This window comes from Microcebus murinus, chromosome 3, assembly GCF_040939455.1.
Source record: "Microcebus murinus isolate Inina chromosome 3, M.murinus_Inina_mat1.0, whole genome shotgun sequence".
Lineage (NCBI taxonomy): Eukaryota > Metazoa > Chordata > Mammalia > Primates > Cheirogaleidae > Microcebus > Microcebus murinus.
In genome coordinates, this window is record NC_134106.1 from 49,970,393 (window position 1) to 49,988,951 (window position 18,559).

The following is an 18,559-nucleotide window of genomic DNA, read 5'->3' on the forward strand; positions in this document are numbered from 1 at the left end:
CTGAGCTTAAACTAAACATAGAGCTTCTAGTCAAGCCAAAGGGGCTAAGAGACAAACAGAGGCTGCAAACATCGTTACGGACTTTGTTCATAAAACTAAGCCCTTAAGAGCCAAACCTATCTCTAAACATGGTAATTTATCAAAAACAGCCCAGAGTTGCTCATAGGCAACACTGCACAGTCCTCCAACAGAACAGATTAACACGAGTCCCTCCACCCTCCCAAAAAGCCTTTTTCCCCTCAAGTTGTCTCTCCTGTGTAAACATCCACTGTGGTATAAAAACAGCTTTTTCATCGGCTTGGAGTGGCATTAATTTTAGAAGTTTCTGCTTCCAAAGGGAAAAGAGCAAGAAAAGAGAAGAAGGAAGATGAGGGAGAGGAGCGAGGTCTGGCTTACTTCTGAAGAGTGAAAATCCTGTCGTTTGGTATCTGTCTCTCTGATTCCCCCAGTGCTGCACTGGCAGCATTTAATCCAAGACGAATGGGTCACGCAGACATCGGCTGACACTCAGAAAGTTGTGGTGTCCACGCACTGCCACCAGCACACCCCCGTTATTAGAGAGTCATGGGAATTTAGATTTTCATGCTTCCCAATTACCAGTCTGGGGGAGGATCCTTTCCTCAAATGCTAACTCACACCTTACTAACCTCCTGACATTTTAAAAATCCCAGTGACAAAATTCCCAATGAAGCCTTCCTCTTCCTCCCACCCCAAACACCCCAACCCAGGTGGAAGCAGGAACGTACGGGGAAGTCCTGTCCCAGCTGTCCTGCAAGTCAGGCTGAGAATAACAGCTTCGAAAGGGCCACCTGTCCGAGCTTCCTGCTCCACTGCTAGACCCAGAAGCTCTCTGCTGTGGGGATTTTGTTTGAACTCCTACTGAAAAACATTCCAGGAACTTCTCTCAGCCACCCTCTGCCCCTCCAGCCCCCATCTGACTTTTTCCTGGAGTTGATCTTACTGGAAACATGGATATATCAAGGAAGTGAGAAAGAGCAGGAAAGAAAGAGTAAGGAGAAAACCTCAGGTGCTACCCCTGATCTCTTAACTCTCTTATCCTTGGGCCCTGCTCAGAAACGCACCACATTTTAACGCTGATTAGAAGGGATAGGATGCAGAGCCGCATGGAACCCGCATCCACAACCATCTGTACGAGCCACAGGTCCACAGTCCTGACCAATTCCATTTGACACTAATGTTACTCTACATGAGTAGAGTTCAATGAGGGTTGATATGGGATGTGACAAGGTAAATCAGAATTAGATTAAAAACAAAAGTTTAGAAACCGATGCTACACTGCAGAGCAAATGGGACTTGAAGGCCAAATTTCCCCTAACTGCCTTCAAGTGATTTTCCCTATTAGAGCATTTGCCTGCCACCCCCCTGCTGGCAATGCTGCAATCACATCAGAAAGTAAAGTGGAATGCATATAGGAAGGCTTGAGATAGTCCTCTTTAAATACAATACCTATATATTTAATATATAGCGATTAACTTCTGGTCAGGAGTCTGCAGGCAGCAGGCTGCCCCAAGCAGATAGAAGGGGAGGGGGGCCCAGGGCTGGGACAAGCACAAAAGACAGGTCCAACAACAATGCCTGCTGTCAGCAGCTGAATTATTTTTATACAGGAATTTTTATCTCTATTGTACAAACAAGTACGTGTCTGTGCTGACTTGTTAAGCAATCCACTTGTATGTAGAATAAGATTTTTTTTTCTTTCTTGCTACCAGTCACACAGCTCCAAGATCAGAAGAAATACGTAGTCTTTGAAGCTGCTCAAATGTTTTAGTTAAAAGGACAGCAGTTGTTTTCAAAGATCCAAGAGTATCTTTATCAGAATTAAATTTTTCCTTATTGATTTTTCCCCTTAACATAACAAAAACATAACATGAGAAGGTTACGATTTATTATTAAAATTTTTTTCAGCCTTTAAATCATTCTTCAGTAGCCAATGTTCACTTTTAAATGTAAAGGAATAATTTTTTTTTTTAATCTTAGGGTGGGATGGAGTAGGAGAGAGAAACTCACGGGATTTAAGATTTAACATTGGTTGATGCATTGTTTTAACTGGGAACTCAAAGGATTTGGGGTGGGGGAGTTAGCATAGGCAGTAAATGGTCCATTGTGGGCTTCTCTCTAAATGTAAATAAATCATGAAATCAAGGTATACCTTCAGTTGGTGAAGGAAAATACTTTAGGTTGGGTTCTTTGGGGGTTTTAAGGTTTTTCTGTTTTGGGGGATTTTATTGACCAAAGAGAAACTTCACACTTAAAATGTCTAAGATCAGACTCGGCACCTAGTGCTGCTTTATGCTCCAACTAACATTAGAATCCAAGCTACACCTTATTTCCCTAAAAATTAACAGATGTGATTTTTTTTGCCACTTTTTTTATGCATCATTACATATCAAGAAAATGAACAACTGATGAATATAAATTTAAATGCCCTGATGCTTAGCAGGAAGCCAGTTTGTGTTTTTTCAGAAAGTTCAAAAAGAAAAGAGAAAGAGGAGGTGGGTACACAGCGGCACCGGTGTTGTTTCTGAAAACACCTTTGCAGGTTTCACAATAATTCCATTCTTTATTTTAATGGGAGTTTTTAATCAGTGGATTGGCCTCTATCTAAAACTAAGATCAAATTGTAGGTGTAATTGTTCGGTGCCAATGCTAACAACAGTAAGGATACAAACAAAAACTCATTGTGAGTGACCAAAGGTCCCCAGGTATCCCCTTCATCAACATACCTGCTCCAGGTTCCCACTGGGAATTCCCTGGCGGAGACGGAGACCGATTCAGTTCTGAATAACATGCTGCCAACCCTATCTGGAAAAGGGTGTGTGCAAGGCGCCTTCTCGCCTCTTTTACAGGAAGTTTGAACCTGATCATCTCACCTTCAGTGGGCTATAATTTGTTGTTTAGCACTCTAAGAACTTGGTATTTTATCTACGAAAGAGATCAGAAAGAAACAAGGAGGGCAGAAAAGGAAGAGAGCTGGGGCTCAGCCGACTGTGGTGCCCTTGTCCACCGTGCACGGCTCGCAGCCTTGGAGCGGCAACCTGCTCAGGTGAGCCTCCCAGCAGCATTGCATCAGATCTGCTCAGAGCCGTCTCTAGGGTGAACCAAGAGATGAAACACTTCGGGTGCCTGTCTGCAAACTTCTAATTTGCCAGCTCTTGGCAGCTTATTTTTCCAAGTGTTTTGTTTCAGGAAACATGTATTTTTCTTTATACTTTGTGTGGATCTACCACAACTGGTTCTGACAGCTGTTGATTCTGTTAAATGAACACAGTATAAAAAATCTTCTTTAAAACCTAAAGCAACATAGGCTCAAAAATATAATGGTGAAATATTTAATGGAGTTCCAACTGAGAATTGGTTAAAACAAAAAAGTACAAATGAAGGTAAAGAAGTGCATTAAGTCAGCATTAGATTTAAGCTGAATGTCTGTGTGTGTGTATGTGTGTGTGTGTTTAATGGGGAAAGAGGGGTGTTGCAAATCACCACAAATATTTACACTGTACTCCCTTTGTTCAAATCACATACTTTTAACAGGGAAAGCTGGAGCTGTGGCTATTTAAAATTTTAAATATTCAAACGCCTGTAATTAACCATATGAAACAAATTATGTTGCATTTCTCCATACCAGCACATGCAAAAAATTCTGGTGGGGGGGGGATTGGGAGGTGGCAGAGTTGGGGAGACAACTCCAAGAGAAGGAAAGGATGATGTTTTCATTTTGCTATAGATCAAAGAAGAACAAGAATGGAAACTGTGGCATATCGAGCATTTTTCCATTGCTGTCTTTCACACTGGGCTATCTAAGTTTATACAATTCCCCAGACTAGCTGCATATTAAGCTTGCTGTGTACAGCTTTATTATGGTGCAGTGGTGGAAGAAGCATTAATATTCCGGCTCCGCATCTGACAGGGCATTTACATGCGCCCATCTGAGCAGCACCTGAGAGCTCCTCCAAGGTGCAGTAACTGTGCGCCTATTGTAAAGGCAAATGAAGCTCACCTATTCCCTGCTGGGATCAGAAGTGACCTCACCACCCTCCATGCCTCAAATCCTTCCCTTGCCAACCTAACTCAATGCCATCGCAGAATGACGAATGAGCTCAGAAATAGACCCCAAGTTACTAACCCTGCTAAGAACAGCAAAAGCCTTTGCTGAAATGTTTTAAAAATGCATAGGGAGTGCAGCTGGCCAGTAAAAAGCAGGGAGACAAATTCCAGTGAACCCAATATGGAATACGTTACATTCTAAAACTGATTAGAAATACAGTCTGATGTTTACTGGCTTCAAATTGAGTTTGGCATCGAGCATACTGGCTTTAATAATGCTGGCATTTTTTTATTATTATTATTTTAAATCTGTCTTTGGTCTCTAGGAGCACATGTAGAGAACTAAAGAATTCTTATTTGTCAGGTTACATTTCCTGGAAATTAAGTTTGTGACAGAAAATGACTCCAGTAGCAATAATATGGTTCATGCTCAAATTAATTAGGTCATGTTGTAAAAACTACGTGGCAAATTACAAAGGTAAATTTACTGATATTGGCCCGTGCTCTATACCCTGGTAGTAAAAGGGAGAAGGTGTTTAAGGATGTTTATTTACCTAGGTTCAGGTAAAGAAGGAGGGAGAGATACAATGGTCAATTTCCTCTTTGTATTACAAATAAAAATATTCATCATTATCCATTAAATTATATAGTCTGAACATATTTTATGAACTTTATTAATATCCTCCAAATTGACACATAACATAAAAACCTGCTTCATTTGAAATAATGTTAAAAGTGGGCTCTAAGTTAGAATCTTTTTTTTTTTTTAATCCTTGAAATAACAACACTGCTGACATAGCCATGACCCAAATGAAATCTGAACAAGCAGAAAGGTACTAAAGATCCTTGGTGATTAAATCTCATGCTAAAAAAGTGGCAAGGTGCCAGGCTGGGTCCAGCTTGATGCTAAGTGTTTTTTATTGCACTAAGCTGGTACTACTGTATGTAAAAACAGACTTGGGCTTGGGGTAAATTTTGTCAAATGATTTCTTTGTGCAATAAAGAGTGTGAACAGACCAAGTAAAGTAGATTAAATTAACAGCGAGTGACGCAATCTCGGTGCATCTCCCTGGCAGTGCTTTCTACTTCAGTTAAATTTAATATTTTCCCCCAAAGGAAAGCCACAAACTTTCTTCCTTTCTCACTGACTAGTGTGCGAAGCCACCATCTACCTCTGCTTTATTAAATACTTTCATTAACAAATCATGAAAATCTGAAAAATGTTTCCCTAGGATTTGTGTGTTTGTTATGTACCCCAATTTGGTACTCCCACATTAGCCAAACTAGACGGAGGCTGCAGTGTGAAATTAATGATTTTCCAGGACTCTAGAATGTGCCATTAATATGCATCCAACTCGCCTCTTCCCTGAGCTGAAGGTTGCCTGTCCTGACCCTGCCTGCCCGTTTCTACATCCAGTTGCATTTTCCAGCCCACGTGCAGCTCCACAATTAAATGCCACATTCACTAGAAAGGTGTGCAAAACATGTTTCAGATTCTTTATATTAAAAGGCACAACTTGCAACACAACAAGGAATGGGGTGATTTAAGAAATTACAGCACTGTTTTTTTAAGCATTCACAGAATAAACACAGAGAATGGGAGGGAAACTTTGTCCCCCTCTGCTCCTGTTCTTGAAGTGAATACATATTTGTGTTTCCAATAAAAGGCCATTTTTACATTAACTGTCTGTAACAGCAGGAGAGAGAAAAACTAACACAATCTCCACATCACACACAGGATGATCTTCATATCACGTGGACCTATTCTCAAAACTATTATTTATAAAAGACGACTAGGAAAATGCACAATGCATCTTTTCTGTGTCACCAAAAGGGTAATGTTTGAAGAACTTTAGGATCTTTGGGATCTGCTACATTTTAGATATTTTTTTTTCCTTTTGGCTTTCCGAAGTAAATTTAGCAGCCATGCGGGCCACTGTGTTTAATTAAGCTTTCAAAAGTCCTCTGACAATGCCAACAATTGTAGGACTTCTGTGGCTCAATCATGCAATCACTGTGACAGTTCTATTTACAATTTGTCTTAGAAAGAGTTTCTCTGACATTGTACTTTGACAAAACATCCAAGCTGCCAGTTCACAACCTTTCTCTGTCTTATTTACAAATACAGCTTATATACAGGACTCCCAGTTTCATGAACATGAGTCTCTGGGTAATAGCCTGACATAGGCTCCCTATGAAAATCTTGGGTATTTATTAGGAAACAATATTCTCTACTCTCTGGATTCTGAAGGTAAATAAAATGTTCAACAGAATATTGTTTTTTTAGTGGTGGTATTTTTTTTTTTTGTTTTAGCTGCCATGCTGAAAATTCACTTCAGAGGTCAGTAGTTTTTATTCAGAATCACACAAATAAAGAGAAATGAAAAATAAGTAGTCATAATAGGATACTATAATTTATAGTCTCATTTACAATTACACCGTAAAGTACACAAATACATCCTCCAGTTCAGTCTGAGCTAGAAAAGAATTAGCATGGGTACAAAAAGAAAAGGCAAGTCGATTTTCTAAATTCTGAAAAGCATAAGTATGTTGTACTTGATTTACCTTTAAGTAACATGCTAATGTATTTCCATTTTGAATTAGTACTTCCCCCTTCATTAGAGTATCTGTCTTACATAATCTAAATATTAGCTATATTGTCTAGGCAAATAATCTTAGACACTCTGATAAAAATGTCTATGTTCATGATTTTAAGGAGAAAAAAATGTTATATATCAATAGCAGCAGACTTCACTACATTTTATAGGACTTGTCATATTTTTTCCCCATTCTCTAAAAAAGCTAACTCTCTGATAGCCCAACCCTAATTTAAATGTCCCTATGTGCAATAAGCCAAAACCTCAAATCTGACACTATAGAATAATATTTTTGGCCTTTTCTATAATGCAACAGCAGTTTTACATTCACTCATCTTCGATGAATATGTCCCCCATCATAAAATATGAAACAAAATAAAAACCCTATCGAAAGCTCTGACTGCCAGTCAAAGGCTGCTGATATCTGATGGTGGATATTTGACACACATAATGGTGAACTGGGCCCACACCATATAAGCTGCTAATTTCCAGTTAATACTATTTCAGTGGTCTCAATGGATCACAGTCACACAACATTTTGAATATTTGAATAAAATGCAAAAAGCAAGCTGGTCACTGTCTGTGTATAGTTAACATGTGTACATGGATGAAGGTGGGGAGGGCATCCACGTATACATGTTAACTATACATATAGACACCACCAGGTAAAAAGCATCCTTTCTGAAAAATACTCAGCTTTGAGCCTATATACAGTCAAAATGCATACCATTTTACTGAAGATTTAAAGAATTCCACCTTATTCTCCTATCTGGAAGCCCTGAATTTTAAGCTTTATTTATCTAAGGAAGAATATCTGTCAACTGTTTTATTCTTGCTTCCTGCCTATAAAATGGCACAGGCACACAGTGAACTCAAATCCAACTTACGTCTCTTTAATAAAGCCTTTCCTACCCAGCGCGCTTAAATGACTACCTTTTATGTGGTTGCCAAACATATTCTTCTAGAGATTCATCAATATATCTTTCCTAATACAAAGCATTGCTTCTCCTTTCTTTTTGTGACACAATTCAAATATCTACTGAATGATTACTGTTATTGTTTCCTTCCTCATCATAAAAGAAAAGCAGACTTGGAATTGCAGAGACGGGCTTTAGAGAAATGGGCTGGGGGTACACAGCCGTCTTCCAGAACTTTGCTTCAGGGGCACCTGAGGGCCAGAGCATCAGAATTTATGTGCAATGGTAGAATGTTAATTTCACCATGAGAAACTCTTAACTCATTACTGTGAATTATGAGAAGTCGTGATTCTAGTTACTGACATCTCGCTTTGAGATGTGACCACACTATTTATGTTCACCCAATTCCAGGGTGGGGACACAGGGTGATTAAACACAATGAAAGGAATCAAAACTTGGTAATTATTTGTGCATGAAAGGTTTACCTCACCTGGATCACAGCACTTGTGCACCCATTGAATATCTTAGATACCTTCATAGCTTTTCATCTCAGTGAAATTATGTAGTATTAGCCCTATAAAATATATTTTAAATTTGGGTATATTTTTTTTGTTTGTTTCTCTAGGCTCTGCTATTATACTAGTTCTTTAAAAAAATAATAGAACCTTGATGACAACCTGGGAAGTAAAGCAAATATCTTTTCTTTCCCTATGTAGATCCACAACTGCAAGAGTAAAAAGCCTGAACTATATATAAGGCATTCCCTCCAGCGTTTAGATTCCTCCTCTAAGCACAGAGGCACAGAATTTTTGAGCTGGTTAATCTGAGACCGAATAACCTATTTGGGACCTCAGTAAGAAGTGTGGTTTTAATTCTTGCTTGACAGACACTGTGTTTTGTCTTTTAAACGAGCAGCTCGATATGTAAATACGATGTTACATCACGAAAGTGTTACTCCATATTTGGTGATTTAGCAAGGCTTTGGATCTCCGAAGACGACAAATCCCCTTCCGCCTGCTCTTGCTTCATTAATCATGCCTCACACTTCTGTTCATTTTCCTTCCAGTCACAAGACAGCACATGGAAATGGTCATTGCCATACCCTACCGTGGGCTGGGGGAGATAAAATCTTAACCTACATGTCACATAAGCTAAATGTGGTAGATTCAAGAAAAATACTTTTAAAATGCAGCTTCCCTGGTAGCAGATTTCTCATTTCACTAAAGGGAAAATATCTGAATGTTATTTCAGAAAGCATTAGAAAGAAAGAAAGAAAAAGAAGAAAGAAAGAAGAAAGAAAGAAAGAAAGAAAGAAAGAAAGAAAGAAAGAAAGAAAGAAAGAAAGAAAGAAAGAAAGAAAGAAAGAAAGAAATGAAAAAAGAAAATGTCACGTTTGATTTTAATGATCAAATTCCAGAGGGGGAGAGGAGAAATAATATGACATATAATCCCCTCCGGACCACTGACCTATTATGGTTCAACTTTGTGGTCAAACTAGGTCAGAGAGACAAGTTCCAGTGAATCAATTGACTCTATGCACTACCTTTCCTAAAACTGAACAAACCTTCTGGAGGGTGGGGGGTAGACAGAAGAAAGTGATCTACTATAGGCATGGTGTTTTGATCACCACAGAATCTGCATTTACTTTGTTTAATGTGCTAAATCAAAAAACGTTTTGAGGGTCACTACATAGTGTTGCTGTTCATCACCTGGAGTAGGGAATTTAAGTCCCTCAGTTAGACTTTAATTCCTCTTCCCCTGAGCTGCCGAGAAACCCACACACCTAGCTACCTCCCTGCTAAAATTAGCTGAAGGAGAGAGAGCTGTTGAATATGTGTATGTATTTTTCCAAGAAAAATTTTACATTGTGTTTTAACAGAAACAGTGGAGTCTGGACTGGACATTTGTAAGGGTGACATGTGGCTGTGTAAACCACAAACAAAATCAAGATACATCTGTCAAAACCACATCAGAGACAAGAGAGAGCACAGAGAAGCATTTATCATTTAGCTGAGGAGGCAGGCTGCAGGGAGCAGCCGTTCCTGTCAAACCAACCTTTTGAAATTTCCAACATGCCCTTAAACTTTTCGAGTAAGCATGTCTGTGCGCTTCAGCAACTGCCCTCTCTACTCTGGCCTGGCCAGTCGAAAATGGCATCTTAAAGTCAAGGTCATGGTGTCATCCCACCACAGGGCTGTGTTTAATTACAGCCCCATACGGGCTGACAGCCAATATGGATCCAAGGCTAGCCCTGAAGCTCGGTTAACTCTTTCCACCTCCTCCAAACTGCCCTACCAGCCCACCCTACCCAGGGAAGCCTTGAGAACTAACTGTACCCCTAGGGAGGCCTGACCAGGTATTCTGAGTCAAGCAGGTCACTGGCTGAACTACAAATGTCTCTATGGCCACAATGCGCCTGACATGTCACCAATGCTGGAAATGGACATTGGAAACTGGACTAGGTATAGTAAGGTTCAACACTTTAAAATGAGAAGGCAAAGAAGGGGAAGAAAAGAAATTCAGAATCAACAGCTCCAGAGAGAGGGTGTCAGGTGTGTGTACCTATTCTGCCTACATCTGACTCAGTGAGGTGGAAAATATTTATTTTTCTGTGTTCTGGACATAAGCAATAGGAATGATTATTTTAACATTACAGGCTGTCATGGACAGCCACATGGAGAGATATACAGAAAGCACTTCACCACTCCTTACTGCTTGGCTACAGCACCTCTGAAAATGAAAAGAAAACATGCAAACAGCTTTTCTCCTTGCTTCTCATTTACCTGCTATGTGTTCCTGTTTGGGGCAAATTCCTCTAGATGACGTTGATAAACAATCGTCATCCTCTGGCGTGACCTGGATGCCAACCTCCACGGGATTGGATGCTTTTTTCATCTCGATTGGTGAAGGGGAAGGTGGCTTATCCACAGCTTTTTCTAAGCAGAGGCTGCCATTGCATTGTTTCCGTTTGTGCTCGATAAAAATAAGAATGTCCCCCAATGGGAAGTTCATCTGGCACTGCCCACAGGTGAGGAGGTCATGGTCCCCTTCTGGAGCTCCCAACGGGCCGTGGTCTGGTTCATCATCTGTAAGAATGGCTTCAAGAGGTTCGGCTGTGGTTGGAGAAACAAAAGCACAATTATTAGAGTGTCAGAGAGGAGAGAAAAGGGGAAAACACTTTCTCAACCCCATCCCATCCCACCACATTATGTACAGTGTTTCTAAGATTCTCTATATAAAATCCAGAAAACGTGAACATACAAAATGTGCAAGGATGTGGAGGTCATCAACAAGAAAGCAAATTTATCAATGAGGCAAATCATCACGTATTTAAAGAAAACAGTCTTAACTGCATACTTCCAGAAAAAGCACACACTGCACACAACACACACACACACACGTGTGTATGGTTTGTAAGTTTAGAAAGAATATAACTTAAACAAATAGTTAACACAAGGGACATAAAGAAAGCTTAAATAATAACTACAAGAAAAACTGGTAAAAACACTGATGGAAACCAAATTTGTTTCTTTTTTCCTATACGCTAAGTTGTCTATTGTGCCAAAAGGAGAGGTGAATAAACACATAACCCCTTTTGTGTGTGAATGTATATCCTCCTAAATATACAGACATGGTTTCATAAATTAGAAAGCTACTACATCACACAAAAAACGTGCCACATTTACACTGCCGTAATAAGAAAACTACTACATTCACCTATGAAACGATCTAAATAATAATCGTAACGCAACATAATTCACACTGCCAAAAACCCTTCTGATCTCACTCTCAGCACTGCCACAAAATCAAAGAAATATCAAATTCACTGGCAATTCTTCTCAGACACATTAACTAAATGGGATACTTTTGAGTACTTAGGAAAATAAGCCAATTAGTCATTTTTTTACTCGGAAAAAAAGGAATGCCTAAAATATTCTAAACATGCTTGCACTTGGTAGCATCCATGACAAAAATCAGAATGGTCAAGCACACACCACATTTCAGAACAAGGCTGAGAAGTCCTTTCTTCAGACTTGAAATACTTTGCCTAATGTTGTCAAAGTTGACTAATTTTCTGAATGAGCTCCAAAACGCTTCATTATGAGACTATTTCTGCACACATAATCACCAGCGGATGCTATAACAAGGTAGACATGTCTTTCTTTCCTGTTTGCTTTTTTTTTCAACTTTGTACCAAAATACTCCAGCATCTATTTGGGCAATTTCTATCATTTTTTAACCTTCCAAAGGGGAAAAAAGAGTTGCTAAGCCTCTGCTCATGAAATCTTATGCTTGCTCTATCAAAAAGGAAAAAAAATCACAAAATACAAAACACATCCAGGATGTTGCCAGTTAATAAAACTGAAGCAGAAAATGTACAAGTCTTAAACAGTTAATCAGTCTGACCTTCTTTAGCAAGCTGCCAATTTCACATTTAATGAACTTAAAGCCACAGAGAATCAAAAAATAGATTTTAATTTGAGTGTAGAATATTGGAACAGATTTTGATAAAGTGCAAAAATCCAGTGAACTCAGGTTAAATTTATTTCAACCCTACCTCGGCTGAATATTGAGGGGGAAGATCTAGAGTAACTCCCAGATGTGCTAGGTGAAATAATATTGAGAGAGCCCTGCCTAGCTGCACCTGTGCTCAAGTAGGACATGTCATAATTTCTAGCCTCTGGTACTCCTCCTAATTTAACATAAGGTCACCACAGGAATATGAAGGTTATATTCCTACTAATAAAGACTGTAAAGGAAGCATTTATGTTTCTGTGCCCAACATACTAACCAAAAGATAAATACAGACTACACATGCACACTTCTCATATAAAAGGAGAGAAACGGAAGTGCTTCTGCATTGTGCCTTTATGTCATTTTTCTCCTACATTTGCTTTCATTTTGACCAAGTGAGGAACTGAATAGGGAAGTCATTCTCCAATATCCCTGCTTTTTGAAATAAGTATTTTAAGTACACTGACAAATTGTTTAGCATTAACTACAAGTTGTGAGGTTTCCAGATTGCAGGAACACTCAGGAAACATATTTAATTTTACTAAAGTTAGTAGTACGTGGAAGCTTTGCAAAAAACATATTTTAAAATTCCACCGTTAAGATTCATTTTTTTTATTCCCAAGGCTTGACACATTTCTGAAAGTGGGAATATTATTTAGGAGCAAAAGGAAATATTCTCCTAGGTATCAAATAGTTAAAGGTAATGCGGTTCAAAACAGACTTGGTTAAAGTCTTCTAAATGTAGTGACTGAACTGATTTACAATCAAAACCAGGAAATGAAGTGGTAATTCAGAGGTTGCTGATTACACCTCCACATTTCACCTAATTAATTTTATAGGAGGCAAAGTTCTTGAAAATAACAAGATGATCAAATGTACAGATATAAAACCTGTAACCTCAACATTTTCTATGCTCTTAACGTAAATTATTGCTAATTAACAAGAATTATATCCTAATATATGAAATACATTTAACATTCTCTCCTTGCAAAACATTTGGCTAGTGATGTTCAGAGAAATACCAAAACGTGTTTTTATTATTGCTGCTATATTATTAAAAATCAGACAAAGTGGAACACAAAGAAAATATGAAAATACAATTCTCTTGGTGTAGTCTACTGATTTGCATTGACATCTTTTCTCAGTGGCAATCAACATTTCCTTTCTGGGCATCAGATAATTTCTCTGCATTTTAATGCAAATTCCTCTTTCCTAAAAACCTTCCTAACCTCAGTCATTTACCACTACCACCCCAATTCAGCTCCATCCTCCTTCTCCCCCACAATACCATCGTTTCTAAGCTAGGGCCTAAACTCCGGCTACAAAGCAGGGAGTCCTCGATAGAAGTGGAAGGGAGTGGGCAAATAATCATAATAATTAGCCGTGAATTCTCTCTACAAGGGGAGGAAGAGAAATAGAAAATAAAATGCTTCTGCGTTCAAACAGCAAGACAGCCTGGAACGTCTCAACGTCCCAGCGGCAGACTGCGATCTTTTTCCTCTCTGTAGTTGCAAAAGAATAAATAAGGAAAAAAGAATCCTTAGAAGAAATGTTGGGAAGAAGCAGGGGAAACCAGGGCTGCTAGGGGAGGCGGAGGGGGAGGGGAGAAGGGAGATGTGTCTTCAAGTTTGCTTTCCAAGTCCTTCCCCTTGGTTGTCTTAACAGCTTAAAGAAGCAAACGAAGGCTCAAATACAGAGAGAAAAAGCAAAGAAACAAAAGCGAAGCCGGGGGCTACAGGCCCAGGGCAGGGGGCCCGGTAGGGGTGGGCCGTGCAGAAAGTGAAGTTGGGCGCCGGGACTCAGAGGCACAAAGCGAGCAGCGTGCAGGCTGCAGGCTCCCGCCGCGCTTGCTGCGAACACGTGCAGCAGCGGCCGCGGGGCCTTGGGGCCGGGGGCCCAGAGGCAGCGAGCAGCCAGGGGCCCAGACTGCTGCCTCCCGTGCCCGTCCAGCCCGGCCGCGGGCCCTACAGTTGGTGGAAAAGGAAGTGCGGTCTGGAAAACCTGGCTGGTTAACCCGGTGCAGTCTCGTTATCCCCGCACACACCCCAAGCGCGGGTCCTGAAATTCATTCCGTGTCCATACGCTTACACTTTTCACTTTGGGGGAATCTCTGCAAATGCGTTTTCCCCGCAATTCTGGGCACTGGGTGTGCGCACAGCGGCGGCTGTGGTTATTCATTATTAATGACGCTGCTTGCCCGCATCATTATGATGATAACTATTACTATTGTTGTGATTCCGGGCTCGGAGGCGAGAGCCGCGGGAGGCGGGGAAGGGGTGTCGGTCTGCAGAGCCGCCCAGCAAGCTCGCCGCGGCCACCAAGGTCTGTGCTTTGCGTCGGGATGATAGGGTAGAAGTGAACCTAGAGACCAAGGGCAAACTTGCCATATCCCTCCCTCCGGCCCTGCCCTGGAGCCCAAGAGCGCGCACTCCTCGTTCCTCGCTACCAAAAATGCCCGCCCGGAAAGAAAGCGAAAACTGCACCCCGCTCCTCGCCCAGCGCGCGCTGGTGTCCTCAGCTCGCGCACCGGGGTGTCGGCCGCGCGCCCGGGCGCTTCTCCGCGGCCCTGGCCAGAAGCATTTTTAAAGTCAAAATGAAGAACAAAGACATAAGGAGAGATGGGGGGAGAGAAAGGGAATTCTGCCTAACCGTTCGTTCCCCCCCACCCCCACCCTCGCAAAGCTTTTCCTTCTCCGGACGAGAATCGCCGGGCAGGAGGTGGGGGAGGCCCTGGTACAGGTTCAAGTTCGCTGAGCTTTCTTGATCTTGTTCTGCCTCCTAGCGACCGAATAGCTTATTCAGCCCACGTAGGGGGGAGGGGGGGTGCTGAGGACTGGGATGGCTCCCGCCCCCTCTGCAAACCCAGAAAAAGAGAAGAGAAAGGAGTGACCCTCGTAACCCCTCCCAAACTGGCCCTTTAACCCAGTGCCCGCACCGGGACAGGAGGAGAGGGGACTAACCCTCCCAGCTTGGAGTGTCCTGAGATGGACCCAAGAGGCAGAGGGGGGTACGAGGGAGCAGCCCGGACTGCGCGCCCCAGTCTGTCCTTTGAGCCCCCATTGTATCCTTCGGACGAAGGACCCGGCTTTCCCGAGTCCTGCGAACACTGCCCTTCCTTCCCGCCGGTACCTGGCCGGGCTGTAACTTCACACCGCCGCGCGCAGCGTCTGATCCGCATCCGGCGCGGCCGGGGGAGTGGGGGGCGGGGGAGAGCTGTGAGGGAGGGATGCGCGGGGGTGGGGAGAGGGAGGGCCCCGCAACGTGCCAGGGCGGGGGAGCTTCCGAAGTGTGTGACAAGTTCCAGGGCCCAGTGAAAAATTCAATTCCCTGTGCGCACCCCCCACACCCCTTTAAAAAAAGAGAACCAAGTATAGGTGGTCCTTTAAAATTGAATCAAAAATTAAAATAAGAATCATAAATGAGGTTGAGGGGGATGCGGGCCCTCTTACGCCTTTCTTTCCCTTGCTGCCAAACTTTCCTAAGTGCCTACCGCCCGCCTTTCTCCGCGCACTCAGCCGGAGACAGCCACCACAATCACCACCACCTTCTGTACAGAGTCACAAGGACCCCTGACCAAGCCTGACCCGGGGTAGAGAGCAAGAACCCAAGGGTGGTGCGCGGGGTCCCGGGATCCAGCACCCCCGAAATGCATTCTCCCCCGCCCCCCCACTCCTGGCCTGGCTGCGCTCGGGCGCGCGGGGCTGCTGGCCAGACCCGGTGGGAGGGGGCAGGGAAAGCACGTGGTGACCTCCCAGCTGTCCGAAGCACTGGACAAGAGACATCTGAGAGTACCTGGGGCGGAGGGGAGGGGGCGCGCAGAATACGCTTTTCCTGTAGCTTTGCAAAATAAAAATGCTTTGCAGAGCCGAGTTTCACCCAGCAGATTTCTCAGTCTGGGAGGTCGGGAGGAGGTCTGGGCATTGTGCTGGGGGCGGATGGGGACCGCGGGCCAGGCTGGCTTGGAGTCACAGCGTGACCTGACGCGGTGCCTGGCGGGTGGACGGCGGGCGCCGGGTGGGCGATCCCGGGCTGGGCTGGGGCGCGGCGAGGTCGGGCGAGGCCCGGGCGAGGCCGGGCCGCCGCCGCCGCCTGCTCCCGGGCTGCCGCGCCGCGCTCGGTCCTCAGTCTGTTTGTTGGCAGGAGGCTCCCGCACACGCGGTGCTTGTAAACATTCAGACACGAGATTTTTCCCAATCAAAATCCACTTCCACTTTTTTTGAAAATCTTCCAAAAAATAGTAAGAGGAGGGAGTTCCTCTCTCCCTCTCTGTGCCGCCGGCGCCCTAAGTTTGCAACTGAAGGGGTTTTTGGGGAAGGGGGTGACTGTAAATTTTTTTTTCTCCATGAGAGATTGTGAGATTTTTTTGCAGGGGGGGTGGGGGAGTCAAAGAAGACCGTAGCGAAAAGGGCTGGCAGAGCGTTTGGCTTCTGTTTTGGGGCAAGAAATTGTACGTTCTCTTGCCTCGTTTTATTTTATTTTTATTTGTTTATTTATTTATTTAATTTTTTTTTTGCACGTCTCCTCACCACCTCTGAGGCTCGGCCGGGAGGGGCGGGCAGCGGCAAACCGAGCGGTAGCGGTCCGGGCTCCCTCCCTCTCTCTCCCGCGTGCCCACCGCCACCTCCTCCCCCGGCCCTCGCTCCTGCCCTTCGGCGGCGGCGGCGGCGCGGGAGGGCAAGCGCGAGGAGCCGGCACAAAAGGCAGCGGGACAAACACCCACCTCGGGCCGGAACAAAAGGCGGCAGCGCCGGCCGCGTCTCCCGTCCTTCCCCGTCACCCGGCTCTCCCCGCCGCCCCGGCCCCTCTCCCGACTCGGCAGACTCGGGAGCGCCAGGGGCACCCTTCCTCAGTCCCACTTTCTCACTATTGTGGGGATGACTACTTTCCTCCCGGTGCACACTTGACCGTGAGCGCGCTGGTGTCCAAAGGCCAGTCTCACCTCTTTTCTCCCCGGGAATTTTTTTTTTTAGACTTGGACTCACTCTCCCCCACCCCCCTAATCCTACGGTGAGTGGAAGCAAACCCCCGTTCCCCACCAGCTCCCATCCCCAGGTTTGCATGTAAGTTGTCCGCATCCTTAGCATTGTTCATTATTTTGCAAAACGGGGGGCACGGCGAGGGGGGGGAATCATTGCATTCCTTCTCGAAAAGAGAAATAAAGCGGCAGAAAGGAGGAAAGAGGAGGAGTCAAATTTTTGTAAAATTAAATAAAATTAAAAGGTGCGTGCTATCTCAAAAGTGCATACGGCTGTGGTTTGAGATGGGATGAGGGTTTTTCCCCCCTTTTAATCTCTTTTACCTCGACTCTCGGAGGTTTTTCTTGTGAAAAATTTTAAAATGCATGCACACACCCCTCTCTCCCCCTCGCTCTTGCTTCTCGTCCTGCGCGTTCTCGTGATTATTAATAATTATTATTACTATTATTGGGCTACTTACGCGAGAATTCCCGTTTGCTTAAGTGCTGGGGTTTGCCTTGCTTGCGACGAGACATGGTGGGCTGCGGGGCGGGCGGCGGCGGCGGCGGCGGCGGCGGCGGCGGGCGGACGACGGCTCGGTTCACATCGGGAGAGCCGGGTTAGAAAGAAGGAGACTCCAGAGAAAATATCTTCATCAGTGCCTTTTGACATCCAAAATAAATTAGAAATAATACAAAGATGGCGCAGGGAAGATGAATTGTGGGAGAGCCGTCATGGCTTTTTTTTTTAAGCAAAAAAAAAAAGAGAGAGAGAGAGAGAGAGAAGAGAGATAGAGGGAGAGAGAGAGAGAGAGATGAAAAAAATGGCAAAAGCCCCCCTGAGCTGCAAGTTCAAGTGCGGACGTGACGTCCCTGCGAACTTGAACGTCAGGAGTCTGGATGGACAGAGACACACAAAACATGGGCAGGGCGAGCAGGAGAGAAGGGGAGGAGGGAAGGGGAAGCTCACACCAATGGACACACATCAGGGGCTGGACATGAAAAAGAGACCAGGACAAGCCAATGGCCAGTGCGGGGCGGGAGAGGTGCGGGGCGGGGGGCTCCGCGGACGCCAGACGCGGCCCCCGGGGGAGGGGCGGGCGGAGGGAGGGGGCTCTGGGGCCGCGGGCTCACCAGTGGCCGCAGCGAGCGCCGAGGCGGTGGCGTGGCCGGGAGAGAAGAAAAGGGCGGCGGGGGTGAAAGGAGAAGGTGGGGGGGAGCAAGACGTGAGCCCTGCTCCCCCCCACACGCGGACCCTAAAATGAAAGATAATCTTAAAAAAAAAAACAACAAAAAAAAGCTAGAGTGCACCGGGAGGCTGCAGCCCGGGGTTGGGGAAGCGCGGGCGGAGGGAAGCCAGGTAGAGTTGCTCCCGGACACCCTCCTCCGTGCGCACACCCACTTCCCCTCCCCGCCGCCGCCGCGCTCGCTCCCCGCGTGCGGACGCCAGGGGCCGAAGTGAAAGCCCCGAGCCTGCGGCTGCGCTCAGGAAACTTTGCCCGAGGAGAGGA

The 18,559-nt window shown here is 44.4% G+C and overlaps 1 protein-coding gene across 13 annotated transcripts in view; it reads right to left on the minus strand.

The window, feature by feature from the left end:
• The window catches only part of BCL11A (BCL11 transcription factor A), a 99,699-nt gene extending 81,342 nt beyond the window's left edge, over positions 1-18,357 (minus strand). For 6 of the 13 annotated variants that reach the window (XM_076000797.1, XM_076000800.1, XM_012764817.2 and 3 more), the window contains exons 1-2: positions 15,224-15,283; positions 10,363-10,692 (exon numbers count right to left, since the gene is read on the minus strand). In XM_076000797.1, coding sequence (XP_075856912.1) covers positions 10,363-10,692; positions 15,224-15,272 — 379 coding nt within the window. In that variant the 5' untranslated portion in view covers positions 15,273-15,283. Of the gene's footprint in view, positions 1-396; positions 8,877-10,362; positions 10,693-15,223; positions 15,284-17,530; positions 17,984-18,182 lie in introns of those variants that run through there. The other 7 variants (XM_076000801.1, XM_012764815.3, XM_012764822.3 and 4 more) reach the window with 7 other exon arrangements.
• Positions 18,358-18,559: the final 202 nt, after the last annotated feature.